Raw genomic sequence first — 17,473 nt, 5'->3', positions numbered from 1 at the left:
GTAAATTTTTATAAGATCATATCGATTATCTTCAGAATTAATCAGTTCGAAGAACTCGAACTTACACTTTTCTGCCACAATGCATACAATAGGGGCAACTTTTTCCTTAAGTCTCTATTTGAATGGGATGAGGAGAGGTTCATTAATGTTTTGTTTACCTGAAGGAGTGGACAATAGATGGATGAAATAAATCTAAGGGCATGAGAAGAGAATGGAAAGGGAAAAAAATCTCTTCTTCTTTTTATATATATAGTGTAATTTTGTGAATAAAAAGGGGTACATGTGTTATTTTTTTCCATCCGTTGCTTTTCTCCCGATTTTGAGATAAATGATTTTGGTTTTAAAACCATCAGCTGATGGATTGTGTTTCTCTTTTCTTTTAAAATTTTAATGAAGTAAGCGATGAAAACTTTTTCACTGCAAAAACTTTTCCTTAGTTTTGCTTTTCGCTCTTCTAAGTAAACATAGCATAATGGAAAGGGAAGGGAGGAGAAGTAAAGGAAAGGAAAGGTAACTTCCTTACACTCTTACGGTCTGTTTGGGAGAAGGTAAGAGAAGGATAAGTAAAGGGAAGGTGACATTTACCCTTGTTTGGGAAGGTGGGGGAGGGGGGAGGAACTTTTACCCTCCCTTACCCCTCAAATGAACTATTTCCTTACACTCCAAATTAGGGTGTAAGGAATTTATCCTTCTCCTCCCTTTCCTTTCCATTAATGAACCTCCCTTCACCTATCCAAACAAGGATAAATTAAGGTGTAAGGATATATGTCATTTGAGGAATAAGGGAGTGTAAAAATTATTTTCCCTCCCCACACCTCATTATCGAACTCATTCCCAAACAAGATAAAAGTTACCTTTCCCTTTTGTTACCCTTCTCTCACCTCTTTCTAAACAAATCATTATTCTCCTTCGGGCAACATGAATGTCGCAGAGATTAATGAAAGGATCAGTCGCCTCCTCTTGATAAGCCAATGCAAAGGCCCACTATTTTTTATTTCGACTGTGGTCGCAATATTAGTCCAACACATTGCGATGCTTAAGAGGGTGGAAGCAAGGTGGCGCTGTAGTCTGCCAACGGCGAGGAGGGACGAATTTCGAGAAGTGGAGAGTGATCGTTGACTCGTTCGAGTATTGTGGTGCTCAAAAAGGCAATTAACAAGGGTATACACTATGTGCACTTGTAGATAAGTTATCAAATTATAAAATCCAATCAACATATGACACGTCGAAAGACTATGGCCGTGTAGATTTTGCGAGTGAGAGTTAATCTCACACATCTTTTATAAGAGCATCTCCAATGTGGTATGATATTTCTTCAAATATCCCCCTTCTCAAATATCCCCTATTGAAGGGGATATTTCTGGGATGATTAGAAATCATTGACCACAAACTCGGTAATTTCTCTTTTGTGAGGCCCACTAAAAGATGGGCTATTATTTCTTTTTTTTTTATTATTTTAATTTAATTAATGTTTTTGGACCTTTTTGGGAAAAAATCAAAATTGAACATTGGAAAATCAAAACCGAACATTGGAAAAAAAAATCAAAACTGAACGTTAATCAACGTTCATTTTTTTTAATGTTGAGCAACATTCATTTTCGCTTTATATATACATCGTTCCTTTCATCTATTTTTATCAATTTCCACACTCATTGTATACCAAAAATTTAGAGAGAAATGGATAAAAATTTTAGTCATTATTTTAGTGATTTGTTCAACTATCCAAATATCGACAAAAATTCTAGTGAAAAAAGTTTTCGAGTTCGTACTAATTTCTTCAATCCTCAATTTCCATTTCTCACTCAACACCCACCAAATTTCTAACCTTTTCCATGCCCACTACCATATTACCATAATTTTTAAAGTTATCCAAATTCTTTGAGTGACAATCCTCGAGCTCTGTTTTATACATATCCTCCAGAATATTGGCAGAGTAGTCAATATTTCATGCAAGCTTCATCTCATGAAATTAATCTGCTTCAATCACCATAGATTCAATCAAATAAATCGAGAAGAGCTAGTGTTGATGCAACTGACAATGATAAAGGCATCGAAATACTTTATGCAGTTCCCGATTCACAATTTCCTTCATTCTCATATGAAATAGGGTTCAATGATATTATTCTCAATCAAGCACCAGAAATGGGCAACGAATCGGATGTAGATCATAGTAAACGAACAATATGAACAATAGCAAATGATGAGCTCCTTGCAGCGGCCTACACAATTATGAGTGAAGATTCAGCAGTTGGTAACACCCAGAAGAGTGAGTCTTTTTTAAAACGGGTGGTGACATACTGCAATACTAATCGAGATAAAGGAGTTAAAAAGAGAACTGCGGATAAAGTAAAATCACATTGGGCTTTGCTGAAAAAGATCATGAATGATATAATGGAATCTACAATAAATGGTATAATGATCGACCAAGTGGATGGAGTGGCGAGGATTTGATGGCGCAAGCTCATGAAGAATACATGAGTACTTTTAAAACTATTTTCCAATATGAATATGTGTGGAGGATCATGAAAGAAAATTCGATGTATGCTCCTCAATCCTCAAAGCAATGAGCTACAAAGAAAGCAAGAACATCAGAATTATCAAGTACACATACTAACTTTTCTAATCCTAACACAATTATTGATCTAGATGATAGAGAAGTACGATCTGGTCCAATGGGACAAAAGGCAGCAAAGAGGAAAGACAACGAAAGAATAGAATAATTGATGATTTGAATCAGGCTGTCAAACACATTTAGAAGAGTATAATAGCAATAAGAAAGTTGATCAACTCATCCAAGCACATCAACTTCTCGTAATGGATACACGAAGTATGATAGATGAACAATTTCAAAATTATCTAACAATATGTGAGCAGTTGAAGAAAAAATTAAACATGTAGTTAATTTTTATTTTATTAATTGTAATTTATAATTTTTATGATGTATCAATATGTGTTTTATTAATTTAATATAGTTTGTACCTTCGTATTTCAATTTCAAATTTATAAAATATTTATATTTGTATGAAGTAGTATTTTTTTTTTTTAACTTTGTAGGTATTCTATTGTATTTTTCTTAAATTAAATGTAAGTTAATAAAATGGTCGTGGGATCCATAAATATTTAGTTGATAAGATATTTGATTGTGCAATTAGAGATATTTGATGGGTGAAACCAGTAAATATTTGATTGGTGGGATATTTCATTGTGAGATTTGAGATATTTGAATAGCAGGATATTTGAAAAGTGATGTAAAAATGGGGGCTACAAATATTTTAGAAAAATATCCCTATCCACTGTGGATGCTCTAAAGTTAACTGTAATCTTAAACCTATAAACCTAAATTCATTATGGGACATATTATATCATATCATTGTCACATCAAAAGTAAAATATCCATAACTTTTATGAATCTCCCCCGTAATCATAAAAACTTTATATTAAGTCACATTAATTCACACATAATTATCTATATTTTCTATTTACTATCTTTATTTATAATATTCATTTATATAGTATCATAGATATATATTTATAATATACATATTAATTTATTTATTTAATAAGATATAATAATTAACTCTAATTTTAATATTTTTTTTAAAAAAAAAACAAAAATGAAGTGGGCTTAGCCATCACATGGGTTGCTGGATTTTTAAAATCTACTAACCTTGTAATGCTACTGGTTCATAAGGATTTTACGAACCTCATTGTCGTTTCTCGGAGGATAATATGATGCGGCTACCATGTCATAATATTTGTCATTTGGACCCAACCAAAACCCTAACGGAGTAAGTGGTGCATAATGCCTGCCATGGCTTCCGGTCTTCTGTGGCGACGGGCCATTACAGAGCTCGGCGAAGGCAGCAGCTCGGCTGTTCGGTGGTTCCTTCTTCCGCGCCGCTTCTTCGCGTCGCCATCCTCCTCACCAACTTCGAGCCCTAGCCTCTCGATCTGGCGGCGAAAGAAAGAGATGGGGAAAGAAGGCATCTTTGTGGTACATCAGCTGAAGCGGCTCGCTTCTGCTGGGCCACGCCTTGACCGGTTCATGAAATCTAATGTCACTCGGCTTCTGAGAACGGATTTGCTCGCCGTGCTCGCCGAACTCCAGCGCCAGGACCATGTGTTTCTCTCAATGAAGGTGGGGCACATTTTGGTTAATCTTCTTCTTTGTTAGATAATTGTTGTGTTGTTGTATTAAGATGAATTTTATGCCTCTTGCTAAATGGCACAAAGATGAGATGAAAATTGAAGGTCAATGAGACAAGAATTGTAGTCTTTTGGTATCCTTTATTATATGTGATGCTGGATATCAGATTTTGTCAATGACAAACTAATTGGAGTCTATTTCGCCAGTGTGTCAAGGATGAGCCACATGCTCTTGACCAGCACAGAAAGAATGATGCTCAAGTGGACTAAGGTTGCCAACACCAATGATCAAATCAATTCATCAATAAGTAGAAGAAATAAAATGTAAAGTTGGGAGAGGAAGGGTGGAGTATGACTTACATGCTCAAAACTTTCCTGCGGGGAGGGATCACCCATCTTTGTAGTTGTTCATGATGAATCCTGAAGTGGTGAGCATGGGACTCTGATCATTTACTACTCTTCTCGCCATGTCATATCATGGCCAAGTGTTGTTAGGAAACACCAACTGTTGTGTGGCTTGAGAATGCGGCCTACTGTTGATGTTCTTGGGGATCCAAGTTAGTAGGGTTCATGTGCTTTTGTTGTAGGATTGCTGGTCTAGAAACACTGCATTCTTGATGCATTGCATGTTCAGATGCTAATGCTGCTTTGCTAGATACCATGCCAAGCCTTTATCCATGATTTAGGTATTCTTGGTTAAAATGGTATATTATATTTTTCTGACCGTAGGGAATTAGGTTGCAGTTTTCATCTTAAGAGTTATGCCCTACTTGAGTTCACTCATAAAATAGTAGCTATGTGTTGGAACCTAGGGCCAACTGATCATCCTTGTTCTCTGTGCTCAAATATTTTTACTGAAATTCTGCTTTTAGGCATTGACCAGGACATGCTTTCTTCCTTGATTCTACTCAAATTCATATTATAGAATACATATAGGATTATCACTCGATGACCACTAGTCATATTTGTTCTCCATGCTTGAGGTATTTATAGTCAGAATTCTACATTAAGATGTGATGACTTGCGGGGGTTAGGTTGGATTTTCAAGTTTACGACTTACCAACCTACCTGAGTTCACATATTGAGATAGTAGTATATAGACTATGCAGAATTGGGAGATAAGTGTTCCCTTACATCCTTTTGCTAACAAGAAAAATATAGTTTTCCATGCTTAAATGCTAAATTTATGTGGAAGTACCTTCTTAGATTGAGTGAATGGCACTTAATTCTTATCTCTGCAATTCAAAGATGACCAATGTGAGATTACATAGGCCGCTCATCACCTCCTGCTATTGTAGGATAATGTCCCTTATGAGCTGTTGCCTTTGCTCCTTTAGTAATGGTGTTATGGCTAGATGGATAATGAGCTGTGAGCATGCATGTGCCACATCTAGCATTAAACTGATCAAATCTTTCTAGTTTGAGTATAAATTCTTCGTTAGTGTCTCACATTTGGTGAGAGGCAAAATGAGGGTTCAATAAAGGGTGCCACCTTCAGTGGAAATATATAAAAATTTCCCTGACGGCTATTCTGGACATCAGGGTTGCAGGGAAGACCAACATCAACCTTGATGAGGTTTTCGAGTTGGGATCATAAGGATGATTTGAAGGAACAATATAACAAGTTTGTGTTGGATATGTGACTCCAGCCACTCTTTCTAGCGAGATTGGGATGCAGGCAGTTCCTTATGGCCTTACAATGGGTGCCAAAATTGTTGTTCATTGGTTATAGAAATAAATAGATCTATTTTTGGTATGCATGCTATTACAATGCCATCACATTCTCTTATTTTAAAGTATCTTCAGAGTGATTTACCCAACAAAGCTTGTCCTTATTAATGTTAAAAAAGGGCCTCAATGCTTAGATCCACCTAATCACCTTGCCAGTGTATTTTTGATATTAAATTATGAGTTCTTAGATTCACCTCGCCAGTGTGTTTTTGAAAATGGAAGGATTGATATTAAATTAAGAAGTTATTTTATTTTATTCTTATAGTTAATTAGATAGGTCAGTTTCTTGGTTACCCATTAAAAACAACGAGATCAATCCATATTCAGATGGGCTAAGTACTTCTCACTGTTGATTACTTGATTGAACTTCTTAGCTCTGTTTTGTTTTAAAATGGAATACTACCAATAGCTTCTAGGTATCACTTTAAAGTCAGTTTCATTGTGATCATTATCTTTCGATGATTAGAGGTATCTATTAAAGGCAAAACGTGAATATTGTGAACCCTACAAGGTGTTGGTCATAGGTAAAATGTCAACCAACAACTTGGTATTGCTTCTGGAGTGTGTACATTCTGACTGGATGTCCTCTACAGCTTAGCTGCCTTAGAGTTCTTATTTGACAGATTCATGCTTTATAAGTATCTGTGTTAACATTTCTGTCAAAGTTTTATGTTTTGTTTCACAAGGAAAAAAACTTTTTTTTTCTTCCTTTTGCTGCGTTCTGACCAGAAGCTTGTACTCATATCTAAGTCAATTATAACATGACTGACCTCGATAACTTCATTAGATATATGATGCTGTCAGGAAGGAGATTTGGTACCGGCCTGATATGTACTTCTACAGAGACATGCTCATGATGTTGGCAAGAAACAAGAAGTTGGAAGAGACAAAACAGGTTTGGGCACATCTGAAGAGTGAGGAGGTCCACATTGATCAGCATACCCACGGGGATATCGTGAGAGCTTACTTGGACGGAGGGCTACCTGCCTTTGCAATGGAACTTTATGAAGACATGAGGAGTTCTCCGGATCCACCATTGTCTCTCCCATTCCGAGTCATGTTGAAAGGTCTCATACCCTATCCTGAATTAAGGGAAAAAGTTAAGGATGATTTCTTGAAGTTATTTCCGGGTATGATCGTATATGATCCGCCAGAAGATTTGCTTGATGAATAGCAATTATTCTTGTTCCGAAGAGGCATCAAAATTTGATTTGTCAATCTGCAAGTGCAATTTTACAAGGTGGTGGTCCTCCATGGATGTAAGCTTTTGGTACGGCTGTCAACCAAGTCTATCAGAATTGGTTCTTATGTCGAATAGAAGCTGAAGAACTTGTCACTCCATGAAATGGGCAATTGTTGTAGAGTAGCACCACTAATTGCTGCAACTATGGTATGATTTGGAGTCTTAATGAAGAGTTTTATTGTCATGGCACCTGAATAGTAAATCAACTTTTGTAGATAACGATCTGTGATTATGCAGCTTGATCGTTAGTGGGGCTGCGTGACATTCTAGTTTGGAGAAAAAAAAATAAAATGGGCGTTCTTTATTATTGTAATCATAAAAGAGTCCTTCATTGTGTTGATTATCAAAAAGATGCCTCAGGGATGTTTGTTATCCTTTATTTTTAATCTTAATTTACTGAAACATGAGAAATTGTTTATCGTTGCCAATTCGACATAAAAACCTTTTAATTGATGTATATAATTATTTATTTTTTAAACTGCGGAATATTCACTTGTCAATTTAGAAAAAATGTTTATCCCAAATTAATAAAAAGGAATAGAGTTTGTTTTGTTAATTTGAGAAGTTGAAATGTAGATTGCAATAAATCTAGGAGAAAATAAATTATTTTATTTTATTCAGTAAAAGTAAATAAAGGTGGTAAAATATTTTTTCGAGAATAATTAAAACAGAAACGTCTATTTAATAATTTTAAAAATAATCATCAAAATATATATATATATATATATATATATATATAGAGGATGGCCTTTTGGTCATTTCATTAATATATCTATATATTATAGCCCGTGATAAAGCAGTTTGGCAGGGAAAGATATTTTTCTTGACACGTGGCGTTGGGTAGCCAACTGTGCAGTGGGCATGGCGAGACTTGCAATTAAGAGAAGGGGCACCGCTAAAACCACCAACAGACATAACTGCATCCAACAAAGCAATTAGCCTTAACATTACCACAAACCAGATTTTAAGAGGTACTAACACAAAATGTAAGCAATCAAATAAAACAAAGATTTACTACCATCTGGCATTTTTCATATAAGAATGTTACATGTGTCATCATCAAGTGGAGAGAGTAAATACAAAAACGGGATGAAAAAAGGGAGACAAAAAAGGTTCTTACAGTGAGAATTATTAGCTTTGCCTTGCATAACAACTTGTTTCTTCCGCTAAGGGTGCCCACGCGTTCCCAAGTTTCTCCCAATGGCCCACCTTTCAAGCATCCAAGAGCCGAAGATGGTTAGGTTTCGTCAAGAATGAACTGACTAAACGAAATGGAGCACAAATTTGAAGTGGTTGGTCTGGTAGAAGAATTGCTATGGGTTTTAATCCCCACAACAATGTGGATGAATTGGATGTTTGGTGTTGCTTCATTGAGGTACTTTGTGATGCTTCATCAGCACCAACCTAAATCATGTCTGGTAGACACTATGATATGCTAGTTAACAGAGAATGAATTATAATTATGAGAAAATGACTAATGAGCTAAGGTCCTGGGGTAAGAATCCAAGAAGCACATCACCATCTGGACCTTCAGAAACCCCATTTGCAAGATACTAGACTATCTTGCTATCCATTGACTTGGAAACGTATCCAGATTTCGACTACATAACCACGACAGAATAACAGTGTGGCAGACAGGTAGCCATTGCCAACAAGGAGATCATTAAAATGCCATGAAGACATCAAGTATTTCAACTTTGCAAAGTAGGAATTGTGGTCGGTGCATTTCTAGCTTATTTTTATCCATGAAATGATGGCATCACGAGCAACACAACAGAATTCAAAGGATTTCGTTAAAAAACCGAAGATAAATTATTTGCACATAGAATCTTGGTGGTAATGTTGTGTGGCTTTTGGTTAGCATGCATCACTATCCAGAATAGTATGACTATTGCATAGGGAACATAATTTTCAGAAAGCTCGCAGGTCATTTAGTCATTATACGATGCACCAAGGAACAAAGAACTTGCAATACCTGGCTCGTTACAAACCCTTTCAGCATGTTTAGAAAATCATCATGCTTCTCTCTATCTAGTCGGTTGAGCTCAGTCCTGTTGTTATCCTGTCGAATCAAATGCCATCACAATGCTATGTTTGGAGAAAGCATACATTTTCAAGATTCATTATTAATAAATTTAAGTTGAGAAATTAGAATTTTATTCATTTATGTCATCTTATATCATCTTCTAATCCATATTCATAATCTGACAATAATTACAGTACAAATGATCACTTCATATAAGGTCACTGACAGAAAAATATGATAAAGTATAAATGTATAATTAGGAAGGAGGAATTTTAGAGATCCATCAATTATAACACTCCATTTTAGTAACAGTGAGAGAAGCCTTGCAACTCTAAGCATCCACGTTATTATTAACGTGTTGTTATGAAATTTCAGCGAATGTGTATGCATACTGCACTTTCACTACACCAAAGAGTTCTTGCTAAAGGGCAGGCCCTAACAGGCAAGTGCCACTAGTTCCTACCTTCCATGCTCTATTCATCAAGTCATACAAAACCAGTAATAGTTGGTGGTAGGATTTAGTAAAGGCACAGTAGATTCTAAATACCGAGAAGCATAAGGTAACTTTTTGCCTATCCAGATGCAAACGCACAGAATGAATTCAAGGGACCTGAAAATTGGCACATAATTTAAAGTGCAATGCTAAGTTTATCTACTATAATTAACCAATAGCATGAGCCTTTACTTTGTTTTGAGGGATATAATATGAGTTATTGAATATAGTCATAGCAATTAAAGAACTACTTGATTGCATGTGGATCAACAATGTCCATAAAGAACAATAATGAAAACATCAGCTCCCACGGGTTGGCGCAGTTGGCGCATACAGGGGTGGTTGCTCCAATAGATCTCGGGGTTAATTCCAAGGACTAATCTAGCAATATGTCCTTTCAGAAAACATACTTCAACTAAGAGAACTGCTGATTAATACTTCTAATCGAGAAAACATTTAACTTCTCCAAATAATTGACATGGAATTTCAGATGCTGATGCTAAACAAACACCGTAAGTTTTAAGCAAAAAGGAAGTTAATAAAAGTACAAATGTTTAGCTGATTGTAGTTCTTTTTCTTATTAGCTCATTGCAAATTGGACAAGTACCTTTATCCGTTTATACTCTCTGAGTGCACAGCTTTTAGCGTCCTCTGTAACTCTTATTTTTCCCTTCAGTTCTTCCAATTTCTGGAGTCTTGATTGGTCACCACCAAAAATCTTTGAGGATGCAGCTTCAAGTTTCTCAACCTTTGAATGCAAAGATGACAAATCTGACATAAGTGTTTGTACAGTCAATAGAGCACTGGCCCTGTCGGAGAATCCGCTCTGAACAGCTAACATAGCCCCAAGATATTCATGCAAAGTAGACTGTCACAATATATAACATTAAAGAAAGAAGGTGAATTAAAGAAGAATAAATTTTCTGAGCAGAGAATTGAGCATTTATGACCCGATTTATCTTTTTGTTACCAGATGTTTTATGGTTAGGGCATTCAGCTCCCCGTATAACCTGCTTGCTTTTACTGCAGCTGTGGCTACACGTTTGGCATCAGCAGCTAGCATCTTTTGAGAAAAGAATGCACTCTCCTCTGTCTCAAACTTGGTGAACTTGATAAATGCCATCCCAAGCTCTGCCATTGTCTCACCAATATCTTGTTGTGCCTTCACAAGTTCTTCAGCCTGAATCAGGAAAAATTATTCAACTTGTTGGTGTAAAATTAGGAGCAGCTTAACAATGACATATATATGTGCTTGTTCTCAAGCCCAAGAAAACTTTTTAGCACTATCAACCCAATTTGGCACATTGACACACATCAGACTTTAATTTCATTACCACATTTCTGAATTATAGATTTTTTTTTCCCTGAACCTAAATCAAACCCAAGTCAAACTTGCCACTGCTAACGGGTTTGATTTAAGGTAAACAGTGAGTATATAGCTGCTCACATTTTAAGTTTAGCATCAACATCCAAACATAACCTTTCCATCATTAACATAGAAGAAGTTTCATTACTTTTAAGTCTTGAAATGAAAAATAAGGAGCTCCTAGTAAGTCAAGCTTCAAATTATGTCAGGTATAACAGAATCATAAGCTTAATTGTTATCTCATTGTGATGACTTGTACATCAATGGTTTTTTTTTTCTAACTAAATTTTGAGGTTTTTTTGCTAATATATACCTGTAGTTGAACAGAAACTTAGATGTTATGCAGAAATACAATCACAAATTGTTCACCATATAATTGCATCAATCACAATTGATTCCTTTTCATTTTAGATTTATTAGTACCTGCAGTGATGTTGAACTGATCTGCTGCTGGAGGTCCTGCATCTTATCCTTCCTCTCCAAGAACTCCTTATCCTCCTCCACAACCAATGGCTTCACCCCTCCCCAATCATTAGACATCGTCTGTTTCAGCTCCTTAAAAATCCTCAGCAAGTCCCTTCCTTCCTTCGCCGGCTGCACCACACCTTCCGGCGCCACTTGCCCAGCTGCCCTTTCCCCGAAGAGCTGCTTCGGTAGCCTCGCCGCCCCATCAAGCATCCTAGACGCCACATCGGTGTTCGCCGGCAGCGGAAGTTTCCCCTCCGCCAGCAAGAAAACCCTAAGCTCGTCGCTTCTTCCGATCACCGGATGCTGCGCCAGCTTCCGCAGGTACTTCTCGATCTCCGCCCGCCGCTGCTCGACGAACTCGTGCTTCTGCATCATCTGGCTCTCCACGATTCCCTTGTCCGGCCGTTGCGGGATAAAGTAGCCCGGGAACGCCTCCGAGATCCGAGCGGCGAGCGTGACAACGTCGCGGAACCGTCGACGGACGGTAAACTCGGTGGGGTCACCATCGGAGGCGTCGGCTCGGATCCAAGTGGTGATGAGGTAGGTGACGTAGGTGGTGCTACCGGTAACAAGAGAGTTCGCGGCCTCATGTACCATTTCCGGGTCGGACACGGAGATTGTGAGGTAATCCGATGTGGCGGCGTGGACTGTCCCGGGGGAGGTGCCGTCGCGTCGGGCAACCCAACTTCTAGAGGATGAAGCGGTCGAGGCGGCGTTATGGGGATCGGAGGAGGCTCTTCCGGAATCGGTCGATGGCAGCGAGGAGGCAGTAGCGGCGACGTCGTCTGTGGAATCGTCGGAGAGGGCGAGGCTCTCCATTTCCTCCGTCAACGGCGGAGATTCGGTACCCATCATCACCGCCTGATCTCGTGGGAGCAACAAATTTAGTTGTTGGGAGGAGCGGGTGTATTGAGAGACGGTGAACCGGAGGTGAAGGTACTTACGAGGTCAGCCGGCAAGGCAAAAAAAAATAAAATAAAATAAAAAATTACCAGGTAAGGTCGAATCTGGGTCCGCCAAGCCAAAAGACTTCGTGTGTGGTGGAAAGAGAAAACAGGAGGCGTGGGCATGCCAGCCACGTGACGCATGGCGGCGGCAGGTGGGTCGTCGACGGGTGCGGAGTTGGGAAAAAAGCGATATATATATATATATATATATAATCGATCCAACTTGATTAGAATTAGAAAAAATTATTTTTAAAAAATATAATGATAAAAAATTCACAAAAAGAATCAAAAATTATTTTTTATCCGATAGTCTTTTCCAAGTCAGCATTTTTGATTTTTTTAAGAAAAGGATCAGTGTGTGGAGGAAAAAGTGAAAATATTGTTAAAGATGAAAAGAGATGGAGAGATTTTAAAGGAGAGAGTGGGATTTATTATTCGATAATAGGTAGGATAAGTTTTTGTTTTTTTTTGGGATAAAATATAGACTTTTTTAGAGATTAAATAACCTAACATTCTTTTTTAGCTTTATATTGTTTTTTTTTTAATTTCATTCAAAGATATATAATATAACATTTAGGAAATGGAAGAATAATTGAAGTGTGAATGAAAAATTTTCATGTGAGATGTGAGCTTTAAATTTATTTTTTTTCTACTTCTTCCCGGTGATTTCTCTTTCTACCAAATTTTACAACATTATTGAAAAGTGACCTCTTGCCTTTGTGTTTGTCTTAATTAGAAAATGCTTCGCATAATAATTTTTATTTTCTTTTGATAATTCAGTGGACGATCCTCCCTCTCGATTCGTTGATCAAGTAAATTTAAAAATGCCCGTACGTGGCTCTTCGTTTAATAATCAATTTTTCATTTCAGAATTAAATATATATTTTCTTAATTGTAGTACAACGCACAGAGGTCTTGGTTGACGCATCAATTTGACTCCAGTGGCAAGAAGTTGCCTTCTCGTGGAAAATGCTTAGCGCTATCATATCCCAGTTTTTACATAATAATTAATCTGCACTGGAATATGCAGCAACTTAAGAACATGTGAAGAATGTGAGTCGCACTCAGCAAACTTTCTTTAATTACGTATGCACAGTCAACTCCGTTATCTAATTTCCATGATTTTTTTTAAGAAAAAATATAATCGACATGAGTTAATACATTGATTTAAATTAGCATGCCACTATAACATATTATAGGTTAAAAAATTGAAACCGGAAGTCAAGTAACAATGGAGTAACAGGCCGTCTTCTCCATTTCTAATCGGATCTTAATGGATAACTTTTTTTAATGGATCGTTATCTAAAAATAAAATACTAAGATGATAGGCTATGAACATTTTCTTATTTATCCTAATAGTCATAAAAAAATTTCTTACGTCAAATTGATCAATTAGTCAGTGTATATAAATAAGATATATGATGTCAACTTAAAATAAAATCGAAATGAAAAACTTAAAAACAAAATTTGTTGAGCAATAAATTTGAGTGCGACTTGCATTTATTTATTAATGTATTAATGTTGCATAATATTACATCATTAGCATGTCATCTTTTTCAACTGTTGAAAGATAAAAACTTTAACATGTAAAAATTATATTGAATTTTAAAATATAATGTACAAAATTAATGACCCCGTAAATATGTCAATCTTCTTATAGTTTGAGAATCTATGCTTTACCACAAAACTTAGTTTAATCCAAAGCACAATTTGTTGTCCACGTTTTATTCCACGGTGTGTTTACTCATCAGTCATCACAATTAAGTTCACAAGTCAATTAGCGCGGCTTTAGTAATAAACACTGAATGATCATCAAGATGGCTTTCCTGATTTTGCCACGAACGTACCTGCGGACTTCATTTATTCGGCATGTGCTCCCACCCTTCTTGTATATAACGACTCTCCCCTCGCACAACATCCATCACACACGGCACAGAGAGAACAGCTTCCAAATGGGCAACAACCTTAGAAGCTGCTTGGCTTGCATGTGTCCATGTGGCGTCCTCGATGTTGTCCGCGTCGTGCATCTCAACGGCCGTGTCGAGGAGCACAGCCGCCACATCACCGCGGCAGGAGTCCTGGCAGCGAGCCCCAACCATGTCCTGACCGAGCCATGTTCGCAAGGAATGGCGCGGAAGATTGTGATAGTCGCACCAGAATTGGAGCTCAAACGTGGGCATATTTACTTCCTCATCCCAACATCTGCATTGCCAGAACAGAAGAGGAGCCGCGGTAGTAAGAAGCATGGGAAGCTCACATCAAGGTCAAGTATGCAAAGAAAAGACAGGGAGATCCTCCTGGAGAAGAGAATTACTCATCGTCGTCGGTGCAGTAGGGTCGGAGAATGGCAACCAAAACTTGAGAGCATATGTGAAGGCATATGAGGGCAGTAGTGGCTGGCCAGGATGTAAAGTTGGACGGTTAATTTCTATTTTCAGTCTCTTGCAATCTAACAAGCATATAGCAAACATCAATACTTTTTGAAATTCAAACAGAAGTAAAAAAAACAAATGTATTACCATTCTTTTGGATAAACTTTGATGCAGATATTAATCAAATATAACTGGGCTGAGCTGAAAACAACCAAGCACACATGTTTGATTTTGTCAAGAGAAAAGGAAACTACTACAGCCAAAATACACAGATCTAATTACCTACTTGAGTTAAAATATTAAATAAACTGAAAGTTAGACGACCACAAATAAAAAGAAGCATCAACAAGTAAAATCAAGGCACTTCTTAATGCAAAAAAGAAATAAGATAAGAACAGAAAAGAATAGTCTCCTCGTATACAAAATGGCAAAATCAACTATAATTGCTCATAGCTACACATTTTATTGCTATTATCCTATCCAATCATAAAAATTTGTTTATGTATTACCACCACTGGTGAACAAGAACACCACTATTCCTAAGTGAAGTGAACAATTTTAGACAGTCCCCATATGTGTACTTGTATTTGGGACTCCTTTGTCCAGGGCAGCACTTCTGCCATCGGTTATAATGGCACTCGAGAAAAAGCTCATCAATCAAGCAAATTGTCCCTGTCTTGAGGAGCCGTGGAACAAGATCAAACTCAGTTCCCTCAACATCCATCTTCATCACTACATAGTCCTTCTCAGTCACTGTCTGCTTAAGCCATGCAGTAAAATCAAACCCCTGAATGGCATGCACATTGCCTGATAAAACTTTGTCATTGGAGTCCCCAATTGGCCTGATCCGGCCCATTCCTTGGCCTTTCTCCACATCATGGTTATCAGGATCATGATTGATCTCAAAAGTTAGTGTCTCGTTGATCAAAAGTTAGTGTCTCGTTACGCACCCATGCTGCAAAAGGCAACAAATTGACTCCTTTCTTGGTCCTGTACTCACCATGAAATGCCCTATCTGCTTCAATTGCATAAATATCAAAGGTATGATTCTGCTTTGGGTACTGTTTCCTGAACCAGCTGCCAATGCTTGACCCATAGCTCCGTGCTCCAACATCAACATAGACATATCTCTGCTTGAAGTTTATATCAGCAATTGAAGGTAGGTATTTGACGTTTTGGATATTCCTCTTGAGGGAAATCCATGGCTTAAGTGGCTCTTTCTTGATGAGAGGCTCTGCAGATCGTAGAATTTGGAGTTTGTGCTCAGGCAGAGGGCAATGATTACTAGAACCCTTTTTAGGCCTAACAATCTCTGCACTTTCTAGCTTCTGAAATACAATCTCTTGGAGAGGCTCTGGTGAATTCATGCCATTGATTTCGCGAGACAACACAATAATGCAGCCCGGAAAGAGCTCAGTAAGCGAGTTAAGGCTGTAGGCATCACGAGCGGAGGTGGTGAGCACCGCGAGGAACCAATGTGGTCTCAGCGTCCTTGTAATCTCCGCCGCTAGATATGCAGGCTGTTTACTCCGGTCGAGACTTTGGCCAGCGTAAACGAAGTCAAAGCTTCCGTTCTTGAAAGGAAGTCGGAGAGGCTCGCCACCACCCACCACCAATGGTGGCGCACTCTTCTTCGCAACGCCAACGGCGTCGGGGACTCCGATCTCCTTAAGGGCAAGGACCTCGTAACCTGCGGCAGTATCCACGCAGAGGGATTCCGATTCCGAGGAGAGGAATCCCTCAGCGATGAGATCCTGGAACACGGAGGAGTAGTATCCGACGGCCTTCCTCCATTCTAGGGTAGTCCAGAGAGCGCGATACGAGGGATTGGAGGCAGTTGCAGCAGAGGAAGCGGGCGTCGCAACTTCAGCAAGATTGGTGAAAAAACAGTAATCGCCACCACCGCAGGAGCCTCCGCGGAGGGTGACCACGTAGACGAACCGCAAGAGGAGTATGGAGACGACAAAGAGGAGAGCGCGGAGGAGAAGATTCTGCACCGAGCTCGGCTTAGCCGCCGACTCCATCGCCGGAAAGAACAGATCAAAGAATCCCTATGTACGTCAACAAATTACAAAAGAAAGAAAAAAAAATGAACGAAAGGCAAACCCTAGTCAGTAGTGGAGAGGGGTTTAACGGGAGAAGAAGCGGGCGGAGGCGTGATTGACGCCGACGAGAGGGCGAGGCGATCCCTGAAGCGGTTGGTTTACTCGGCAGCTGACAAGAGGAACCTAGACGGAGAGACGGCGATGAACCCGTTTTCCCGAAGCCGTTCTGTGTGCCCCGGTAAAAAAAAACAACGGGCGGAGAGTCTCGTCGGCGAAGCGAGACGCGATCATGGCCGTCCATCAAACCCGTGACCTTGGGGAACGTGACGAAATAACGGTAACACGGCAAAGCCGAGACGACCAGTGGGAACAACGTCTATGGAGGAGATGGCATTGCTGTAGTTTCGGTATACGTGAAGGTGATTTTGGATCAATGGCCAGATGCCTTTACAATTCTGGTAAATGAGAGGAAATCCGTTATTATGTCCTCTTATTTCTGGTTTTTTTATTTATATTCCTAAAATATTTTCGTTCCTATTTATATTTTTCTCCTTTATATTTTTTTAAATAATATCTCTATCATCAATTAAAATATATTGGTGTGTCTCTCTTATTTCTAATTTTTTCACTTATATC

At 38.4% G+C, this 17,473-nt stretch overlaps 4 protein-coding genes across 5 annotated transcripts; 2 read left to right on the top strand and 2 right to left on the bottom strand.

Moving 5' to 3' along the window:
* The first annotated feature begins 3,722 nt into the window (after window positions 1–3,722).
* On the top strand, window positions 3,723–7,538 carry LOC122017168 (pentatricopeptide repeat-containing protein At1g62350-like). The gene is made up of 2 exons (XM_042574705.1): window positions 3,723–4,138; window positions 6,665–7,538. The coding sequence occupies exons 1-2, from the start codon at window positions 3,803–3,805 to the stop codon at window positions 7,049–7,051; spliced, it is 723 nt and encodes a 240-aa protein (XP_042430639.1). The 5' UTR covers window positions 3,723–3,802; the 3' UTR covers window positions 7,052–7,538.
* A 350-nt stretch (window positions 7,539–7,888) lies between these two features.
* Window positions 7,889–12,409, bottom strand: LOC122014817 (sorting nexin 2A-like). Of its 2 annotated transcripts, XM_042571256.1 has the most exons (6): window positions 11,429–12,409; window positions 10,610–10,819; window positions 10,247–10,507; window positions 9,096–9,182; window positions 8,241–8,329; window positions 7,889–8,037 (listed from the first exon to the last, which is right to left on the bottom strand). In XM_042571256.1, the coding sequence occupies exons 1-5, from the start codon at window positions 12,326–12,328 to the stop codon at window positions 8,252–8,254; spliced, it is 1,536 nt and encodes a 511-aa protein (XP_042427190.1). In that variant the 5' UTR covers window positions 12,329–12,409; the 3' UTR covers window positions 7,889–8,037; window positions 8,241–8,251. The 2 variants fall into 2 exon arrangements, with proteins under 2 accessions (XP_042427190.1, XP_042427189.1); XM_042571255.1 differs by lacking the exon at window positions 7,889–8,037 and having other exon boundaries at window positions 8,108–8,329; window positions 11,429–12,408.
* A 1,869-nt stretch (window positions 12,410–14,278) lies between these two features.
* LOC122014819 lies at window positions 14,279–14,912 on the top strand. Its single transcript, XM_042571258.1, has one exon. It carries the CDS (start codon window positions 14,373–14,375, stop codon window positions 14,802–14,804), a length of 432 nt encoding a protein of 143 aa, XP_042427192.1. The 5' UTR covers window positions 14,279–14,372; the 3' UTR covers window positions 14,805–14,912.
* A 296-nt stretch (window positions 14,913–15,208) lies between these two features.
* Window positions 15,209–17,113, bottom strand: LOC122014818. The gene is given in 2 exon segments (XM_042571257.1): window positions 15,209–15,735; window positions 15,737–17,113. Coding segments are annotated over 2 exon segments (1,518 nt in total). The 5' UTR covers window positions 16,817–17,113; the 3' UTR covers window positions 15,209–15,297.
* Between the last annotated feature and the right edge of the window lie 360 nt (window positions 17,114–17,473).

Source organism: Zingiber officinale, chromosome 8B (genome assembly GCF_018446385.1).
Source record: "Zingiber officinale cultivar Zhangliang chromosome 8B, Zo_v1.1, whole genome shotgun sequence".
Lineage (NCBI taxonomy): Eukaryota > Viridiplantae > Streptophyta > Magnoliopsida > Zingiberales > Zingiberaceae > Zingiber > Zingiber officinale.
Note: the sequence above shows the minus strand (reverse complement) of the source record. Positions and strands in the feature narration are given on the sequence as shown.